The following is a 15,512-nucleotide window of genomic DNA, read 5'->3' as shown; positions in this document are numbered from 1 at the left end:
TTGTGCCCATTAGAAAGGTGACCCAACAGAATGCCCAAGCTACCAACAGCAGTTTCACGGACAGCGCGCACACGTACAATCTGGCTGACGATCACCCACGATGGTGGCAGCGGTCCACTGACGGGGAGCTGCCCGAGGTCCAGCCTGGATTCAGAAGAGGACGTGGAACAAGGGACATCATTGCTGATGTGAGACAGACCGTGACTGAGAGCCGAGGATACCACAGAGATGTTTACTTGTGCTTCATTGACTCTGCACAGGCACTCGATGTGTGGACCCTGATTAACCATGGGTCACCCCGAGAAGAACGAGGATTCCAGAACGCTTCATGGTGCTCCTGAGGAACTTGTACACGGACCAAGAGACAGTTGTACAAACAAGGGCACACTGCACAGGTTAAAATCAGGAAAGGTGTGTGTCAGGGTTATATCCTCTTACCATACTTGTTCAATCTGTGTGCTGAGCAAATCATCAGAGAAGCTGGTTTTCATGAAGAAGAATGTGGCATCAGGATTGGAGGAAGGCTCATTAACAACCTCTGATACACAGATGACACGACCTTGCTTGCTGAAAGTGAGGAGGGCTTGAATTCCTTGCTGATGAAGCTCAAGGCTTGAACCTTCAGTATGGATTACACCTTACTGGGAAGAAGACCAATCCTCACCTGGACCAACAGGTAACATCATGATAAATGGAGAAAAGGTTGAAGTTGTCAGTGATTTTTGTCTTTTATCTATCTATCTATCTATCTATCTATCTATCTATCTATCTATCTATCTAAATTGTTTTATTAGGGGCTCATACAACTCTTATCACGAACCATACATATGTCAATTGTATAAAACACATTTGTACATTCATTGCCCTCATCATTGTCAAAACATTTGCTCTCCACTTAAGCCCCTGGCATCAGGTCCTCATTTTTTCCCCTTCCTCCCTTATGAACCCTTGGTAATTTATAAATTATTATTTTGTTATACCTTGCCCTGTCCGAAGTCTCCCTTCACCCACTTTTCTGTTGTCTGTCCTCCAGAGAGGAGGTCACATGTAGATCCATGTAATCAGTTCCCCCTTTCCAACACACCCTCCCTCTACCGTCCCAGTATCTCCACTCACACCACTGGTCATGAAGGGATCACCCGCCCTGGATTCCCTGGGTTTCCAGTTCCTATTTGTACTAGTGTACATCCTCTGGTCTAGCCAGACTTGCAAGATAGAACTGGGATCATGATAGTGGGGGAAGAGGAAGCATTTAGGAACTAGAGGAAAGTTGTATTTTTCATCAGTGCTACATCGCACCCTGACTGACTTGTCTTCTCCCTGAGACCCTTCTGTAAGGGATGTCCAGTGGCCGACAAATGGGCTTTGGATCTCCACCCTTCACTGCCCCCCCTCATTCACTATAAGATTTTTCGCTCTGATGATGCCTGATACCTGATCCCTTCGACACCTCATGATCACACAGGCTGATGTGCTTCTTCCATGTGGACTTCGTTGCTTCTGAGCTAGATGGCCGCTTATTTTCTTCAAGCCTTTAAGACCCCAGATACTATCTTTTGATAGCCGGCACCATCAGCTTTCTTTGCCACATTTGCTTATGCACCCACTTGTCTTCAGCAATCTTATCATGGAGGTGAGCACACCATGATATGATTTTTTTGTTCTTTGATGCCCGATAACTGATCCCTTCGGCACCTCGTGACCACACAGGCTGGTGTGCTTCTTCCTATGTGGACTTTGTTGCTTCTGAGCTAGATGGCCACTTGTTTACCTTAAAGCCTTTAAGACCCCAGACACTATCTCTTTTGATAGCTGGGCACTATCAGCTTTGTTCACCATATTTGCTTATTCACCCGCTTTGTCTTCAGCGGTTGTGTCGGGAAGGTGAGCATATCATAGAATGCCGATTTAATAGAAGAAAGTATTCTTGCATTGAGGGAGTACTTGAGTGGAGGCCCAATGTCCTTCCGCCACCTTAATACTAAACCTAGAAATATATGCACATAGATCTATTTCCCCATCCTCATATAAATATGCATATGTATATGTCTTTCTCTAGACCTCTATAAATGCCCTTTGCCTCCCACCTCTTTCCTCTATTTCCTTTGACAATGATTTTGTCTTGTAATGATTTGGCTCCACAGTCAATGCTTTGGAAGCAGCAGTCAAGAGATCAAAAGATGTGTTGCATTAGGTAAATCTGCTGCATGAGAGCTTTTTAAGACTATTGAAAAGCAGGCATGTCACTGAGGACTAAGGTGTGTCTGACCCAAGCCATGCTATCTTCCATTGTCTCGTGCGTGTGGAAGTGAGACACCGAATGAGGAAGAGCGAAGAAGAAACCATGCATTTGAAAGGTGCTGGAGAAGACTGTTGAAAGTATCCCAGGCTGCTGGAAGGAGAAACTAATCTGTCTCGGGAGAAGTACAGCCAGACTGCTCTTTGGCAGCAAGGATAGCAAGATTTGATCTTACCTGCTTTGGACATGTGGTCAGGAGAGACCAGTCCCTGGAGGAGGACATCATGCTTGGTCAAGTGGACGGGCAGTGACAAAGAGGAAGGCCCTCAAGGAGGGCCGCAGCAATGTGCTCAAACATAGAAACAGTTTTAAGGATGATGCAGGACGTTCAGTGTTTCCTTCTGCCCTGCACAGGGGTGATACCCATTGATTGGTGGCACCTGTCAACAACAAATGCTATCCTGGCAAGGAGCTCATCATTGTTTCAGGTTACATTGGCTGTCTGATTGCATTTGTATGATGTGTTGTATTTTTGTTGGGGTGGGGGCATGAAGAAGATGCCCTCCTGTGGTTTCCCAAGTGCTGCCTCCTTCCATTAACTCTGGGCTCTTTCCTTTGTAGAGGCTGAAGGATGAGATAGCAGAAGTAGCGAATGAAATCGAGAACCTCGGGTCCACGGAAGAAAGGTGAGTCTGCCCAGCTGCTAGCCAGCCTCAGGGGCGGTGGCTTCTCGGTGCCCTAATGTTTATTAAGACTTAAAAAGACAGACAACACTAAAGGCATGGACACATCATCCTGATGGAGAAGGCCATTGGCACAAGGTCAGAATGGCATCCAAAGGTTCATTGAGATACAAAGCTTTATAAAAGGTGTCGAAGAGCAAAGGAAACACACAGAAGCATGCCTCATGACTGTGACCCCTGAACAGTCTCCATTACAGTGACATGGCCAGCCAAGCCAATAAAAGACAGACTGCCCCTCTCGTGGCTGACTGGAGAGGGACAGAGGTAATTCACCCTCCAAGGCATTCTGCCAAGATGAGCCACATCGTTGGTTAGTGAGCAGTGATCTGTGTGGGGACTCTGCAAATGGACTTGGAGCTGTCACTACCTACTTGGAGCTGTTCCTTTGGGAACTGGGTGTTCTGAATTTAAGCTCTTATACAGCACACACACCATACTGCCAGCCCCCGGCCACTGGTACATGAGCTGCCAGACACCCCTGGGACCCAGAGAACCTCTGCTTGACCCTGTGGTGCCCGCTGTGGCTTTCTGTGTGTCAGGTCAACCCTCCCCAAGCGATTGTGAAAGCCCTCTGCAGCGGCTCGTGTCCAGTGTTGTCTGCAGAGTTGGATGCTTGTCTGTGCCTCAGAGGCACAGGGGCAGGATTGCAGGGGAGACGGAGATGCACAGTGAGGACAGGAGTCTGGGCGACATGAGACAGTAGTGACTAAGTGTCTGGTTTTGAATGGGGGCTCCAGACCATTCTCTAACTGTTTAATGCAGCCATCAGGCCGTGTGCAGTTCACGGGTGTCTGTTTTCCTAAGCCCGAGGCTCCCCGGCTGGCTCACGAGCCTGTTGGATTTTGTGATTTTGAACTCGGGTGGGTGGGGGCACTTGACTTCAGGGGGCTGGTGTCAGCCCCTATGGAAAGTAGCAGCACATCACTGAGTCTCTCTCATTAGCCTGCATGATAGCTTGCCCTCTTGCCCCTTTAAAAAAATCCCTGCCCCATCGGGGTCCCATCAAAGTGTGAGATACTGTTACAAGGGCATGGAGGGAGGCCACAGATAAGGAGCAAGTGTTTCCACCCCATGTACCTGAAGATGGGCTTGTGCCTGGGTGTGTAAAGAGCTCATAGGACCTTACATACAAGGACAACCCCACTGAAAATAAAGGCAGAAAATTGGAACACACAGGTCACCTAGGAAACACACTGCACAGGAAGGGGCACCCCACCTGCATAGTCTGGTGCTGAGCGGGGGTGGGGGGAAGGGGAACATCCTGTGGCTCTGTAAGCTCCGGGAGTGTGTGCATGTATGAGAGCCACTGCACCGCCAGGCCCACCCCTGGGTGGCACACGCACTGCCATGCAGTGACAGAAGACAGGCCTACAGCCCCACTGTGTGCTGGGGTGTGTCTAGATGTGCTTGATTCTGTGGTGCCCGGGACCAGATAGGAGGTCATGGTTGGCTGAGCAGGATATTAGGATGGAGATTAACTGTAGACAATGGTGAGGAATTTTACTCGGGAAGGAAATCGTTCCCACATGGGATTATTAAAATCATCATCAAAATCATTCTCATGGGCATTAAAATGGGTATATTATGGTGTGTCAGTTACACCTTACATGGTCTGCTTGTTTTCACTATCATTTACAAAAGAAAACCACTGACCTGGTGTGAGGCAGCTGCCCCTCGCTTCACAGGGCAGAGCCACCCCAGTCCTGCCAAGTCCTGGGAGGCAAGTGGGGGTGGCGTTGGTCTCTCAGTACTTCCTTCTCCTGGAGAACCAAGATGGCTCTGTTGGTTGTTTTGCAGGAAAAACATGCAGAGGAACAAACAGGTAGCCATGGGCAGGAAGAAATTCAACATGGACCCCAAAAAGGTATGGGAATGAGCAGTGTGTTTTCATGGCGCCCCGAGAGCACTGGGAGCTCAGCGGCGGACACAGCCGTCGTGTTACACAAAGGCCGTGTCCTGTCGAGCTGTACGCCCAGGCTCCTCAACAGCAACCCCCTGACCTGGAGCAGCCCTGGCGACCTGTTCACCCCCGCCCCCAGTGCTGCTCCTGGGCATCATGGGTCTCTGGTGCCGCCCCCAGGGGATCCAGTTCCTGATGGAGAACGACCTGCTAAAGAACACCTGTGAGGACATTGCCCAGTTCCTGTGTAAAGGCGAGGGGCTCAATAAGACGGCCATCGGTGACTACCTGGGGGAGAGGTGAGGCCGCCAGGACCTGCAGAAACAGACAGCCCCTACCCAACCCCCCTCCAGATGAGCCCAAGATGGCGTGGAGGGGAGCTCTCTTAGGGAGAATTTTAGTGGTTAGAGGCAGGGGCCCCACAGCGGCCCGTTTGTTCAGGTCATAAACTCAGATGGGTTTCTTCTGTGGTGTGTGACTGGTCAATAGGTGACTCAGTGGTCAGCCTTGCCGAGCCCACTGGACCTGGACCTCAGAGTTTGGAGACAGGACTGAACAGGGGATGGGTGCCTCTCAGGGTCTGGGTATGGCCTCTGACCCCGGCTTCTGGCTTCTCTCAATAGGGATGAGTTCAACATCCAGGTGCTTCACGCCTTCGTGGGGCTGCACGAGTTCACGGACCTGAACCTTGTCCAGGCCTTACGGTAAGTAGCCGCCTGAGAGGCACCGGGGAGGTGTGGGAGACGGGTGCTGCATGACATGAGTGGTCACTCCCAGGCACAACGACACTTTGTTGCCATCGTGTCTTTGGGAGTTATTTCTAGAATCTTGAGGTTTCTTGAAAACCTGTAGTCTAGTGGGCCATGGCTGACAGTGGTGGGCTGATGAGAGGGAATGAATGATGATTCATTGGCCCGGAAGTCCGAATCCATGCAAATGCTTCTTGGGGTCTCCTTGGGAGTCGATGATTACTTCCCGTTTGGAAACCCCCTTCACATCCACTCGGCCTTTGTTTCGAGAAGAGTGCTGAGGCTGGGAAGGGGGGGGGTCTGTTCTGAACACAACAGAAGACGGCAGCCCGGCAGGCCCCCTCCCCCTCCTGCAGGTGTGACGCTACACGACTAGAAGTTGCACACCCACTTCCAAGGCCATAGCACACATGTCTTCCGCATAGGCAGTTCCTGTGGAGCTTCCGGCTGCCAGGGGAGGCGCAGAAGATCGATCGCATGATGGAGGCCTTTGCCCAGCGCTACTGCCAGTGCAACCCCGGAGTCTTCCAGTCCACAGGTAACCGGGCCGCTGCCGGAAAGCCCAACCGGAGAGACCAGAAATATCCATTGCGGCACCTATGAATCATGAGCTAAATGGACAGCAACTGTTACGAATCATGTTTATTAGGGGAAAAAATCTTTGGTGGCAAAAGCAAATGGTGGTCAGTGGAAGTCCACGCTGTCGGCCTGTTAGGGTGTTCACTTTGCTGCAGTGTGTGTCTGGGGTCCATGGGGTACCACTGGGTGAGGAAGATACTGGCGGGCATGTCTGTGAGGAAGGCCACCCTGGAGGGAGGCTCATTTTCTCATTAGGCAGGCTGCCGGCTCTCCCAGGGTGTCAGACATCCGGGTTTTACTGACTGTGCTCCTTCGACCTGACCACAGTGTTTCTCTTGTGACGAGCCCACGTGCCTAACGAGCAGACACGTAGAGCAGAGGACGGGTGCGAGGGCTTGCGTGCTGGCAAAACCCTCAGACCGTGCGAGGTTTGTGTAGAGACGGGCTGTGGCGCTCCCTGTGTGCTCTCCCCCAACGCCATTCTGCTGGCAGCGTCGGACATTCTTCCAAAGAGGCTGGTGTGCACCGACAGCATGTGCTCCTCCGCCCAGGGTGTGCCCCTGGCCCCTGCCTTGCACGAGCCTCCTCTCTCGTCTTCAGACACCTGCTACGTCCTCTCCTTCGCCATCATCATGCTCAACACCAGCCTGCACAACCCCAACGTCAAGGACAAGCCCACCGTGGAGCGGTTCATAGCCATGAACCGGGGCATCAATGACGGCGGTGACCTGCCCGAGGAGCTCCTACGGGTGAGCCGCGCTGCCTTGGGCCGGGGCTGCCAGCAGGAGGTGGGGTGCTCCTCCTGTGCATTCACTGGGAAACTCCCAGGCAGGCTCAGACACCGTCCGTCAAAGCTGGACTCACGCTGAATCCGAAACTGCTGTGCCCTCCCATTGTCCGATTGTGAGCCAGGGTGAGAAGAGATGTGTCTGCAATCAGATCCCCCGCCCTCTTTCCCCCAGAACCTGTATGAGAGCATAAAGAACGAGCCCTTTAAGATCCCTGAAGACGATGGCAATGACCTCACCCACACCTTCTTCAACCCTGACCGTGAAGGCTGGCTGTTGAAACTCGGTGAGTGATGCCCCTGGGCTAGGGCTCCACAGTGGGGACTGGGGCCGGGAGGTGGAGGGGGGGTTGGGCTGCGGGGGCAGAGGTGGGGGGTTTCTGCAGAACAAAGATCTCCAGAAGAGGTGCCCCGGGTCAGGCTATGCGGGCGTGTTTCTGCGGCACATCTGGGGACATGCTGTCCTTGACCGTCCACGTTCATGTTTCCACTTGTAAGTCCGTTGACAAGGTGTCATGTGGAGATCCCCTTGAACCTGGCCCAAGTCCGTCTCCCCGCCCTTCTGCCTCGGGACAGTGACAGCTGTGTCCATCTGTCCATTCCCACCCCCACCCTGTGCATTCTCACCACCGCACCCTCCCCAGGCAGCGTGCATGGCAAGCTAGAGCCGGGCTGCAGCTCCCCCTCCCCCCACGGCACCTTCCTCTCCCTCCTTCCGGGCCCAGGCCCTCCATGGCGCCGACCGCTCACCCAGAGGCCCTTTCCCTCTGTATCCTGGGAGCCGGTCACTGTGGAAGGACGCCAATAAATCCACAGCTCTGAGTGGGTTCTTGACCACTAACCACAAGGTCGGTGGTTCAAACCTGCCAGCTGCTGTGCAGGAGAAAGATAAGGCTGTCTTCTCCTCTAAGGATGTGCAAGCTCAGAAATCCTGTCTGTGCAGGGTCGTGTGAGTCGGAATTGACTCAATGGCAGTGGGCTTATTTTACTTACTTTTGCATTCATTCACTTGTTTGTGTTTTAAGAGGTCCCTTTGTTTTCTTCTGCCCTGGCTTTGAAAATGAGTGGGTCCCCACCAAGGCCCTCCCCTCCTCTCTGGACTCAGTGAGGCGTCCAGGAGGGGAGCTGCACAGCCTGCCGGCCCTGGCACCTGGGAATCAGAGACAGAGTTTGATGTTCTTCCTGGTTCAGATGCAGCCACCCCCTCCCAGTGTCCACACACAGCGACTTAACGGATGCCTTCTCCCTGGTTCCCCTCACGGGCCAGGGTTATGCATGTCGCTGGGACTGGCTAGCCTTAGACTTCTAAGCCAGAGGAACCTTTGAAGGGACAGTTCTACACTGACTGATCCCCAAGGTTCTGCCTCCACACTATCAAGCAACTAGCCCCTGAAGGAGACACTGGCACGTTCCCCAAGTGCCCGACGCTCCAAAGATGGCCCTGAGCCTGCACCAGGGACAGCCTGGACTGTAGCTCCACCTGGGCCCAAGGACGTGGTGCGGTCCTCATAGCCCTTCTTCTCAGCCCCCTCCGAGTGAGCACCTCCACCTTCCCTAGTGTGAACATGTCTGTGTGTGCGCGCCTGTCCCCGAGAGTCTGTCCTGTGTAGATCCATGTGTGCCTGGTTCATGGGCCAGGCTGGTGTGTCTGTGAGTCCTCACACACACTTTCAAGAGACAATCCCGCCCCGTCAGTGACTAGGGACATAGCAGTCACCATTGGCTGTGTGAGCGGGGTGCGTAGAATCGTGGGGTCCCAGCCCTGACCCAGACCCAGCAGGTGTGGCCCCTGCGGCCGCTCCATGGTTCCCGGGTTTCATTTCTGGCTGTCGGCATTGCTGAAGCAGGCGTGCGGGTGACTGAGGTGTGCACCGCGCGATGAAGGAGCTGAGTGAATTCGTTTGTTTTAATTTTCTTTTCTCCCTCATTTGTATGTTTCCATGATTTGGGCTCTCCTTTCCTTGCCCCAAACTCCAGGAGGTATGTAACCCCGGGCCCCGCCCGCCGCTCTGCCCAGGCCCCGTACTCGCCGCAGCCTTTCTGAGTCTGTTGTCCCGGTTATTTTGTGTTCTTTCTGTTCTGTTCTGTTCTGATTTTTAAATTGCTGGTGGTAGTGTTACTGCTGCTTCTAACTTATTGTACAGTCCCTAGGGAACCGGCCGGGTTGGGCTCGAGCTGTTTCCCTGGCTCATCCTGCAGGCTAGCCTCTCGTTGTCCGGTAGGCAGGCTTTAGGGGGTGGGGGTGAGGGCGCTTAGGGCAGTGGGAGGGTGTGCAGTCACACGGGGCTACTGAGGGGCAAGAGCACATCTGCAGGGACCCTGGCCAGGGCGCGGCATCTTGGTCGGATCCCAGGAACATCTGTGCTCCGCATGTGGAGTCCAGCCAGGAAGAAGGGGCGGGGAGGACCCTGCGATTTCCCAGGGCCACTTGCTTGCTTCTAACAGACCACGCGCACAAAGCAGATGGAGATGAAGGCCCAGGGCCCAGGCGAGGCTTCCGCAGCCGGTGGGCCAGGGGTCTCCTCAGCTCCGGGGCATCCTGGCGGGGGTGGGGTGCTTTCACTCTGCAGTCTCTGTTCAGGTTCAGTCTGGGCTCCTCTTTCCCGGGGAGTCACCGCAAGAGCTACACAGGCCCTTCGCTCTGTGGGCACAGTGCACCATTTGCCCTCTGTCAGGAAGCAGGTTCAGGCCTGCTGGGGTCCCACCCTGAGCCCCACTATCGGTCAGGGTGTCATGGGGGCTCGCCCTAGACTGGGGGTGGGCATGGGGCAGCCAGTGGCTGAGCCTTCCACAGGGACTGTGCAGGTGCGCATTGCTCTGTCTGCTTGCTCGTGTCTGTCTACTTCCACCTGCAGGGTTCCCTCGGCCGAGGGCCAGGGACAGCCACCTTTGTCCTTAGAGGAACCCTCAGCTCTGCTCTCTCTTGGGCCCCTCAACCAGGGGTGGGGGTGGGGTAGCCTGCGATGGAGGTGCATGGGGACAAGCGTCAGTTGGTGTCTCCATGTGTGCTGAGCCCAGGAAACAGCAAACCCACGTCCATCCAGCTCTCTGGCAGGGAGGGGGCAGTCCCTGCCTCAGCACACCGCCCGATTGGTGATGGTGGGGGGTGTCACACAGAAGTCAGAATCATGAGGGTGGAGGAGCTTCCTGTGCTTTGGAGCTGGTCTGGTATAGGGTGGGCTAGGCAAAGGCTTGCTTATGCAGACCTACCCTAGCCTGACCTGGACAGCTGTGGCTCAGACTTCCTCCCTAGAGCTGAGCATCCTCCGCCCCACCCCCATCCCCTAGTGCCCCACAGCCCTGCCATGTAGGTCCCTCTGGTGTGAGCACATGGGCATGCCCTGGAAACCCCCCACTCCCACCCTGTTGAGCTGCTTATGACAATGGGGCTGGTGTCACTGAGACCTGGCCACCCTCTCCTCGCAAAGCCATGCCCTTGGGGGTGAGGGTTCACCTCACCTGGGCTCCACTTGGGCATCCGGGGCTGCAGGAGACGCCATGGCCAGGGCCAAGAGACTCACTCCGGCACACAAACCCGACGGCAGACTAGGCACGTGTGCATACAGGGTCCCTTCTCTGGGAGGACCTGGGTGGCTCAGGTGAGGCTCCTGTCCGGCCCTGTGCTCCTGCCTCGGGCCCCACCATTTCTGTTGAAAAACACAGGCGGGGTCTGCCCAGGGCTGCCAGGCCCCTTGTTGAGTTGTCTGAGTTTCTGAGGCCTCCCTGGCTGAGGTCCTCCTCCAGCACTTGGGGTGGGGGAGTGGGTGCTCTGCTCTCAGGCCGTTGAAAGGTCAGTGAGAGATTTCACCCTGATGCCGCAGGGAGGCTGTGGGCAGGGTCTCAGGAGGGTGAGGGCCAGGCTCCAGGAAGACGGGATTTGCCAGAAAGGGATTGGGCCGGCCCTTGCCTGTCTCTCCCTTCCCACCACCCCGCCCCCTCTGCCACTGGCCACCACACAGTCAGGCTTCCTGCTGCCATTTGTTCACATGGTGGGCCATTAGCACCCCTGGGGCCCTGCCCTGCACTCTGGCTCCATCCCCCAGTGTCATAGACTGCTTGCTCCGCTCATCCATAAAGACGCTTCTGCCTCAGCTCTGTGTCTCGCACCCTGTCGTCCGCCATGGCCCTGCCCCCACTCACATGGGTGCTGTGTGGTGGCACCCTGGTGACTGCTCCTCTTGCTCTGCAGGGGGCCGGGTGAGGACCTGGAAGCGGCGCTGGTTCATCCTGACAGACAACTGCCTGTACTACTTCGAGTACACCACGGTGAGCCCTGCAGGGTGAGGGCTCGGCCTCGGAACTGGCCGTTGGGGGAGGAGGGGACAAAGGAAGGAGGGATAGATGGGAGAGTGTTTTGTTTATTGATCGGTAAGTGGAACCTGTCCTCCCTCTCCCAGAGAAGGGTGTCTGGAGGGCAGGGAGGGTGAAGGGCACAGCCTCAGACAGTCAAGGGGGAGGCCGAGGTGGCCCCCAGAGTCTTTGACTCCATGAGTGCAGGGCCGTGCTGTGTGTGACATGGGATCCTTTGCCTGCACGGCATGGGAAGACAGGGCCTGGGTTCCCAAACCACCTCCATAGCGCAGGGGAGCGTCCTAGGAAGCTCAGCCCACAGACTGCCGGCCCAGAGCAAGCTCGGGCATTCTGGGGAGGAACAGGTCCTTTCTGGGAGAAGTCAGGAACTGACAGCCCCCCTCTCTTCTCTCCTGTCTGCAGGATAAGGAGCCCCGGGGGATCATCCCGTTGGAGAACCTGAGCATCCGGGAGGTAGAGGACTCCAAAAAGCCAGTGAGTACTCATTGTCCGGAGAAAGTGACGGGCCCAGCAGTACTCTGAGGACGCATACGCTTGGCAAACACTTCGCCAGGCAAAGGACTGCTAGGACTTCCCGTTTGTCCTGTCCTGTGCAGCGAGGGTGTGCCTCAGGAGCGTGTGTTTTGCCTGTCTGCTGTATTGTGTGAGGACTGACCGTGCCCTTGCACATATAGTGCCTGTCGCTCACTGACTCTCATGGAGGGTCCTGTGTCCTCAATTAGCGAACGAGCATCACTCTCCCGCTTGCGTGAGGCACTGATGGGGTCCCCGCACTGCACTCAGTGAGCTCGCTTACCTGCACGAGACGTCAGTGGCCTTTCTCCTCCCTCAGCAAAGGCCACCGTATCAAGTACTGTTTCTCCTCACTCAGGGACTGGCTTGCCTGCTCTGTGCAGGGTACTGCGGCTTCTCCTTGCTTGGCCACCATCGCTCACTGGCTGTGTGGAGGCATCGGCCTCCCACCTCACGTGGTAGCAGCAGCACACGCTTGGGCCTGGGCACTTGTTCCAGGACCCAGGCTCTGAATAGATAGATATCTTCCTGCTTTGGGATGCGGACCTTGGTGGCTTGGCTGTCAGTTTGTGGAGATTAGAACAGAGGCCCGTGGTCCTGGTGTGTGGACCCTAGACAGGGGCCGGTGGTTCCAGTGTGTGGCAGATAGGATGGGCTCGGGGAAGGTAGTGCCTGGTCGCAGCTTCCTCGGAAGCCTCAACCGTGCCCCCCTTGACTCTCAGAACTGCTTTGAGCTGTATATCCCGGACAACAAGGACCAGGTGATCAAGGCCTGCAAGACAGAGGCGGACGGGCGCGTGGTGGAGGGCAACCACACGGTGTACCGCATCTCCGCCCCTGCCCCTGAGGAGAAGGACGAGTGGATCAAGTGCATCAAGTAGGTGCCCCACCTGGGCCCCGCCCCACCCCTCCATGGGCCACGGAACTGCAAGCCCTGGGTAACGTTTGGCTGTGCCCCCTGTGGGGCTCTGTGGGGCTCCCATCCCAGGTGCTCCTCACAGAGCGGGCACTGGCTGTCTTTTCTCACTGAGGAATCATGGCTTGTTCTAGGGAGACAGCCCTGCGCTGGGACGGCTGTCCGTGGGCCCATGTCTCCTCCCCGTTAGATGTTCCCTGCGAGCCCCTGTCCAGGGTCAGCCCGCTCAGGAGCCCTGGTGCTGTGGAAATAGGCCCAGTCAGCTAGAGACCCTCCACCCTAACCCCCTCCTCTGCACAGAGTAACCCTGGTGGCTGCAGCAGCCATGTGCTCACCCCGCCCTCACCTGACTGGCAACTCCAAGCAGGGACTGCCAGTCCTGGTCACTGAGGTTGGCTCCAGCCGCACTGGCACTGGTGCACGAGGGGCTTCTGGAGCCCCGTGACCGCATGGCTAGAGGGAGAGCACTAAGGCCTAAGTGTGTCTGCTGGACTCGGAGCCTGCCTGAGTGCAGGCAGCTGTGTGTGCCCTGACCCTCTGTCTCAGAAAGCATGTCACCATGACCTGGCTGTGGGGCCACCAGGTGCTGCTGGGACCTGCAGTTGACCATGTCTTGACTGCCCCCCACATCACTCTGCTCTGAGCACTCCCACATGCCACACTGAGCACTCCCACATCTCTGCATCTCATGCACCCCACATCTCTGTTTCCCATGCCTCTCTGAGGGCCCAGCTCCCCCACTGCACTTCAGCTCCCTCTCCCCCCATTTGTGTGCAGAGCAGCCATCAGCAGGGACCCCTTTTACGAGATGTTGGCGGCACGCAAGAAGAAGGTATCTTCCACAAAGAGACACTGAGCAACCCGCGGGCACCGTGTCCCCCCTGGCACTGCCCCCTGGCACTGCCAAAGCTCTCAGACTGGCTTCAGCTTTTGCTCCTTCATGAAGTGGAGACGGCTGCCCCTGATGCCCCTCCGCCCCCGCCGTGCAGTCTGACAGCAGTGTTGGTCACCGCGCCTGCACCACTCCTGTTTTCTGTGAAGACGCCTCCGCCCCCGCCCGACTCCCACCCGGCTGCCACGCGCCCGAGGGTGGGATGGAAGCGAAGCCACATGCCATACAGATAGATCTCCCAGGAACAGAGAGAGCAGAGCGCTGTCTGGGCAGCAGCTGATGGCAGGGTGGCCAGACCTGGTGCTGCCCATCTGGGCACAGGGTGAAGGAAAGGGTGTGGCCTCTGTGGTCAGGACCCTCGGGACTCGGTGCAGGTGGCCTGTGGAGCCCCGAGAGGGGAGGGGCTCACCTCCAAATGCAAGTTCTGGGTGGGCTCCATGCCACAAAGTCAGCGTTCTGCCCTGAACGAAACCCCTGCAGCCCAGACCCAGGGGCCCCGCAGGGCTTCGGGACGCCCGACTGTTGCCCACCTGTCCTCGTTGTAGAGGAGGGTGGCTCTCACCAGACCGCCTTAGGGCCCAGCCTGTCCTGCTGCCCGGACGCCCGCCTCTCCTGCTGACAACAGCTTGGGGGTGGGGTGCGTGCCCGGCCCTGCCGTTCTCTCAGGGACTCTCAGGGAGACCCCTGCCGCTCAGCGGCCCCCTTGGTCACCGCCTCAGCAGAGGGGGACACAGAGGCCCCTCGAAACCGGCAGTCTGCCCCTCTGCCCACAGGCGCCTGCTGCACTCTGGGCACCGCCTTCAGGCGGGAGCCCTTGTAGGAGGCGGTACAGCTGGACCCACCCAGTGGTGGCTGCGCCTGCAGCCTGGAAAACCCCGGCAGGAGACTGGGTGGTGCCAGCCAGTGGCTGGGGTCGGAGCCCCCCAAGTGGTCCCGCCCTGGGGCCCCGCCCACCACACTGGCTCCCAGGACAGGCTGGGCAGCAGCTGGGTCAGTATTAGTCTGTTTATCAGCGTGTACATATCTCTGTATAGCTTTTCTCCTCCTAGATTATTTTGTATTTGTTTAAAAAACAAAGTTTTGTCAAAATATAAAATATAAAGACATGACTGAAAACTGTTGACAGGGTTCTTAAGAAGAATATAATTGTTATTTTATTTGTTTTGTTTGTTTTGCCTTGTAAACTAGCACCAAGGAACTGCAGCGAATAAACTCCACCTGCCCGTGCCCCCCTCTGTGTCCGAGGCCGGCTTTCCTGCGGGGCAAAGGGCTCTGGGAGGGCGAGGCTGGAGGGCGGGCACAGCGCTCTGAACCGCATCCCACGGGCCAGCAGCCGTGCAGAAGAGAATGGAGAGAACTCCCCGCCTCCTTTCAGGGGAGACAGTCACTCACCCTCTCTAACTGAAGGTCAGGGGTTCAGTCCCACTGCCCTCCTCAGCACAAAGACTGCCTGCTCCCAAAGAGATGATAGCTTTTGGGGCCCCGAGGGGGCAGTTCTGCTGTCACCTGGGTCGGCATGAGTGGGAATCGACAGCACTCAACGGTGACTTTGAAACCAAGCAGCCTGCCACCAGGCAGGGAGCACAGCTCCAGTTTTGCTTGAGCTCACAGACGGGCCTGCCTAGAGGCAGCCGGCTCACGGGCAGCAGCAGGCCCAGGTCTTTGTTTGTGGCCCAGCACAGGACCAGGGGCTGGGCATCATGTGTGAGCCCCGCAGAGTCAACCTGGCTCGGCGATGGACGCAGAGGGCCTCTGAGGCCGCCGGCTGCTGTGGTTGAAGGGAGCAGGTTTAGCTCTGTGGTTTCCTGCACTGCACACTCCACGGGGGAGCACTGAGGGTGATGGGAGATGACCCAGCAAAGTGGGGCAAGGGTGAGGCCAGG

The 15,512-nt window shown here is 56.5% G+C and overlaps 1 protein-coding gene across 2 annotated transcripts in view; it reads left to right on the top strand.

Moving 5' to 3' along the window:
* Positions 1-14,852, top strand: part of CYTH1 (cytohesin 1) — a 69,491-nt gene extending 54,639 nt beyond the window's left edge. The window contains exons 3-13 of one of the 2 annotated variants that reach the window (XM_075562300.1): positions 2,861-2,925; positions 4,780-4,846; positions 5,063-5,181; positions 5,506-5,586; positions 6,057-6,169; positions 6,811-6,959; positions 7,173-7,284; positions 11,187-11,263; positions 11,711-11,782; positions 12,544-12,698; positions 13,520-14,852. In XM_075562300.1, the coding sequence (XP_075418415.1) occupies positions 2,861-2,925; positions 4,780-4,846; positions 5,063-5,181; positions 5,506-5,586; positions 6,057-6,169; positions 6,811-6,959; positions 7,173-7,284; positions 11,187-11,263; positions 11,711-11,782; positions 12,544-12,698; positions 13,520-13,862 (1,353 nt within the window). In that variant the 3' untranslated portion in view covers positions 13,863-14,852. Of the gene's footprint in view, positions 1-2,860; positions 2,926-4,779; positions 4,847-5,062; positions 5,182-5,505; positions 5,587-6,056; positions 6,170-6,810; positions 6,960-7,172; positions 7,285-11,186; positions 11,264-11,710; positions 11,783-12,543; positions 12,699-13,514 lie in introns of both variants that reach the window. The other variant, XM_075562301.1, reaches the window with a different exon arrangement.
* Positions 14,853-15,512: the final 660 nt, after the last annotated feature.

The sequence above is a fragment of the Tenrec ecaudatus genome, chromosome 10 (assembly GCF_050624435.1).
Source record: "Tenrec ecaudatus isolate mTenEca1 chromosome 10, mTenEca1.hap1, whole genome shotgun sequence".
Taxonomy (NCBI): domain Eukaryota; kingdom Metazoa; phylum Chordata; class Mammalia; order Afrosoricida; family Tenrecidae; genus Tenrec; species Tenrec ecaudatus.
The sequence above is the reverse complement of the archived record's forward strand: the minus strand, read 5'-3'. Positions and strand labels throughout refer to the sequence as shown.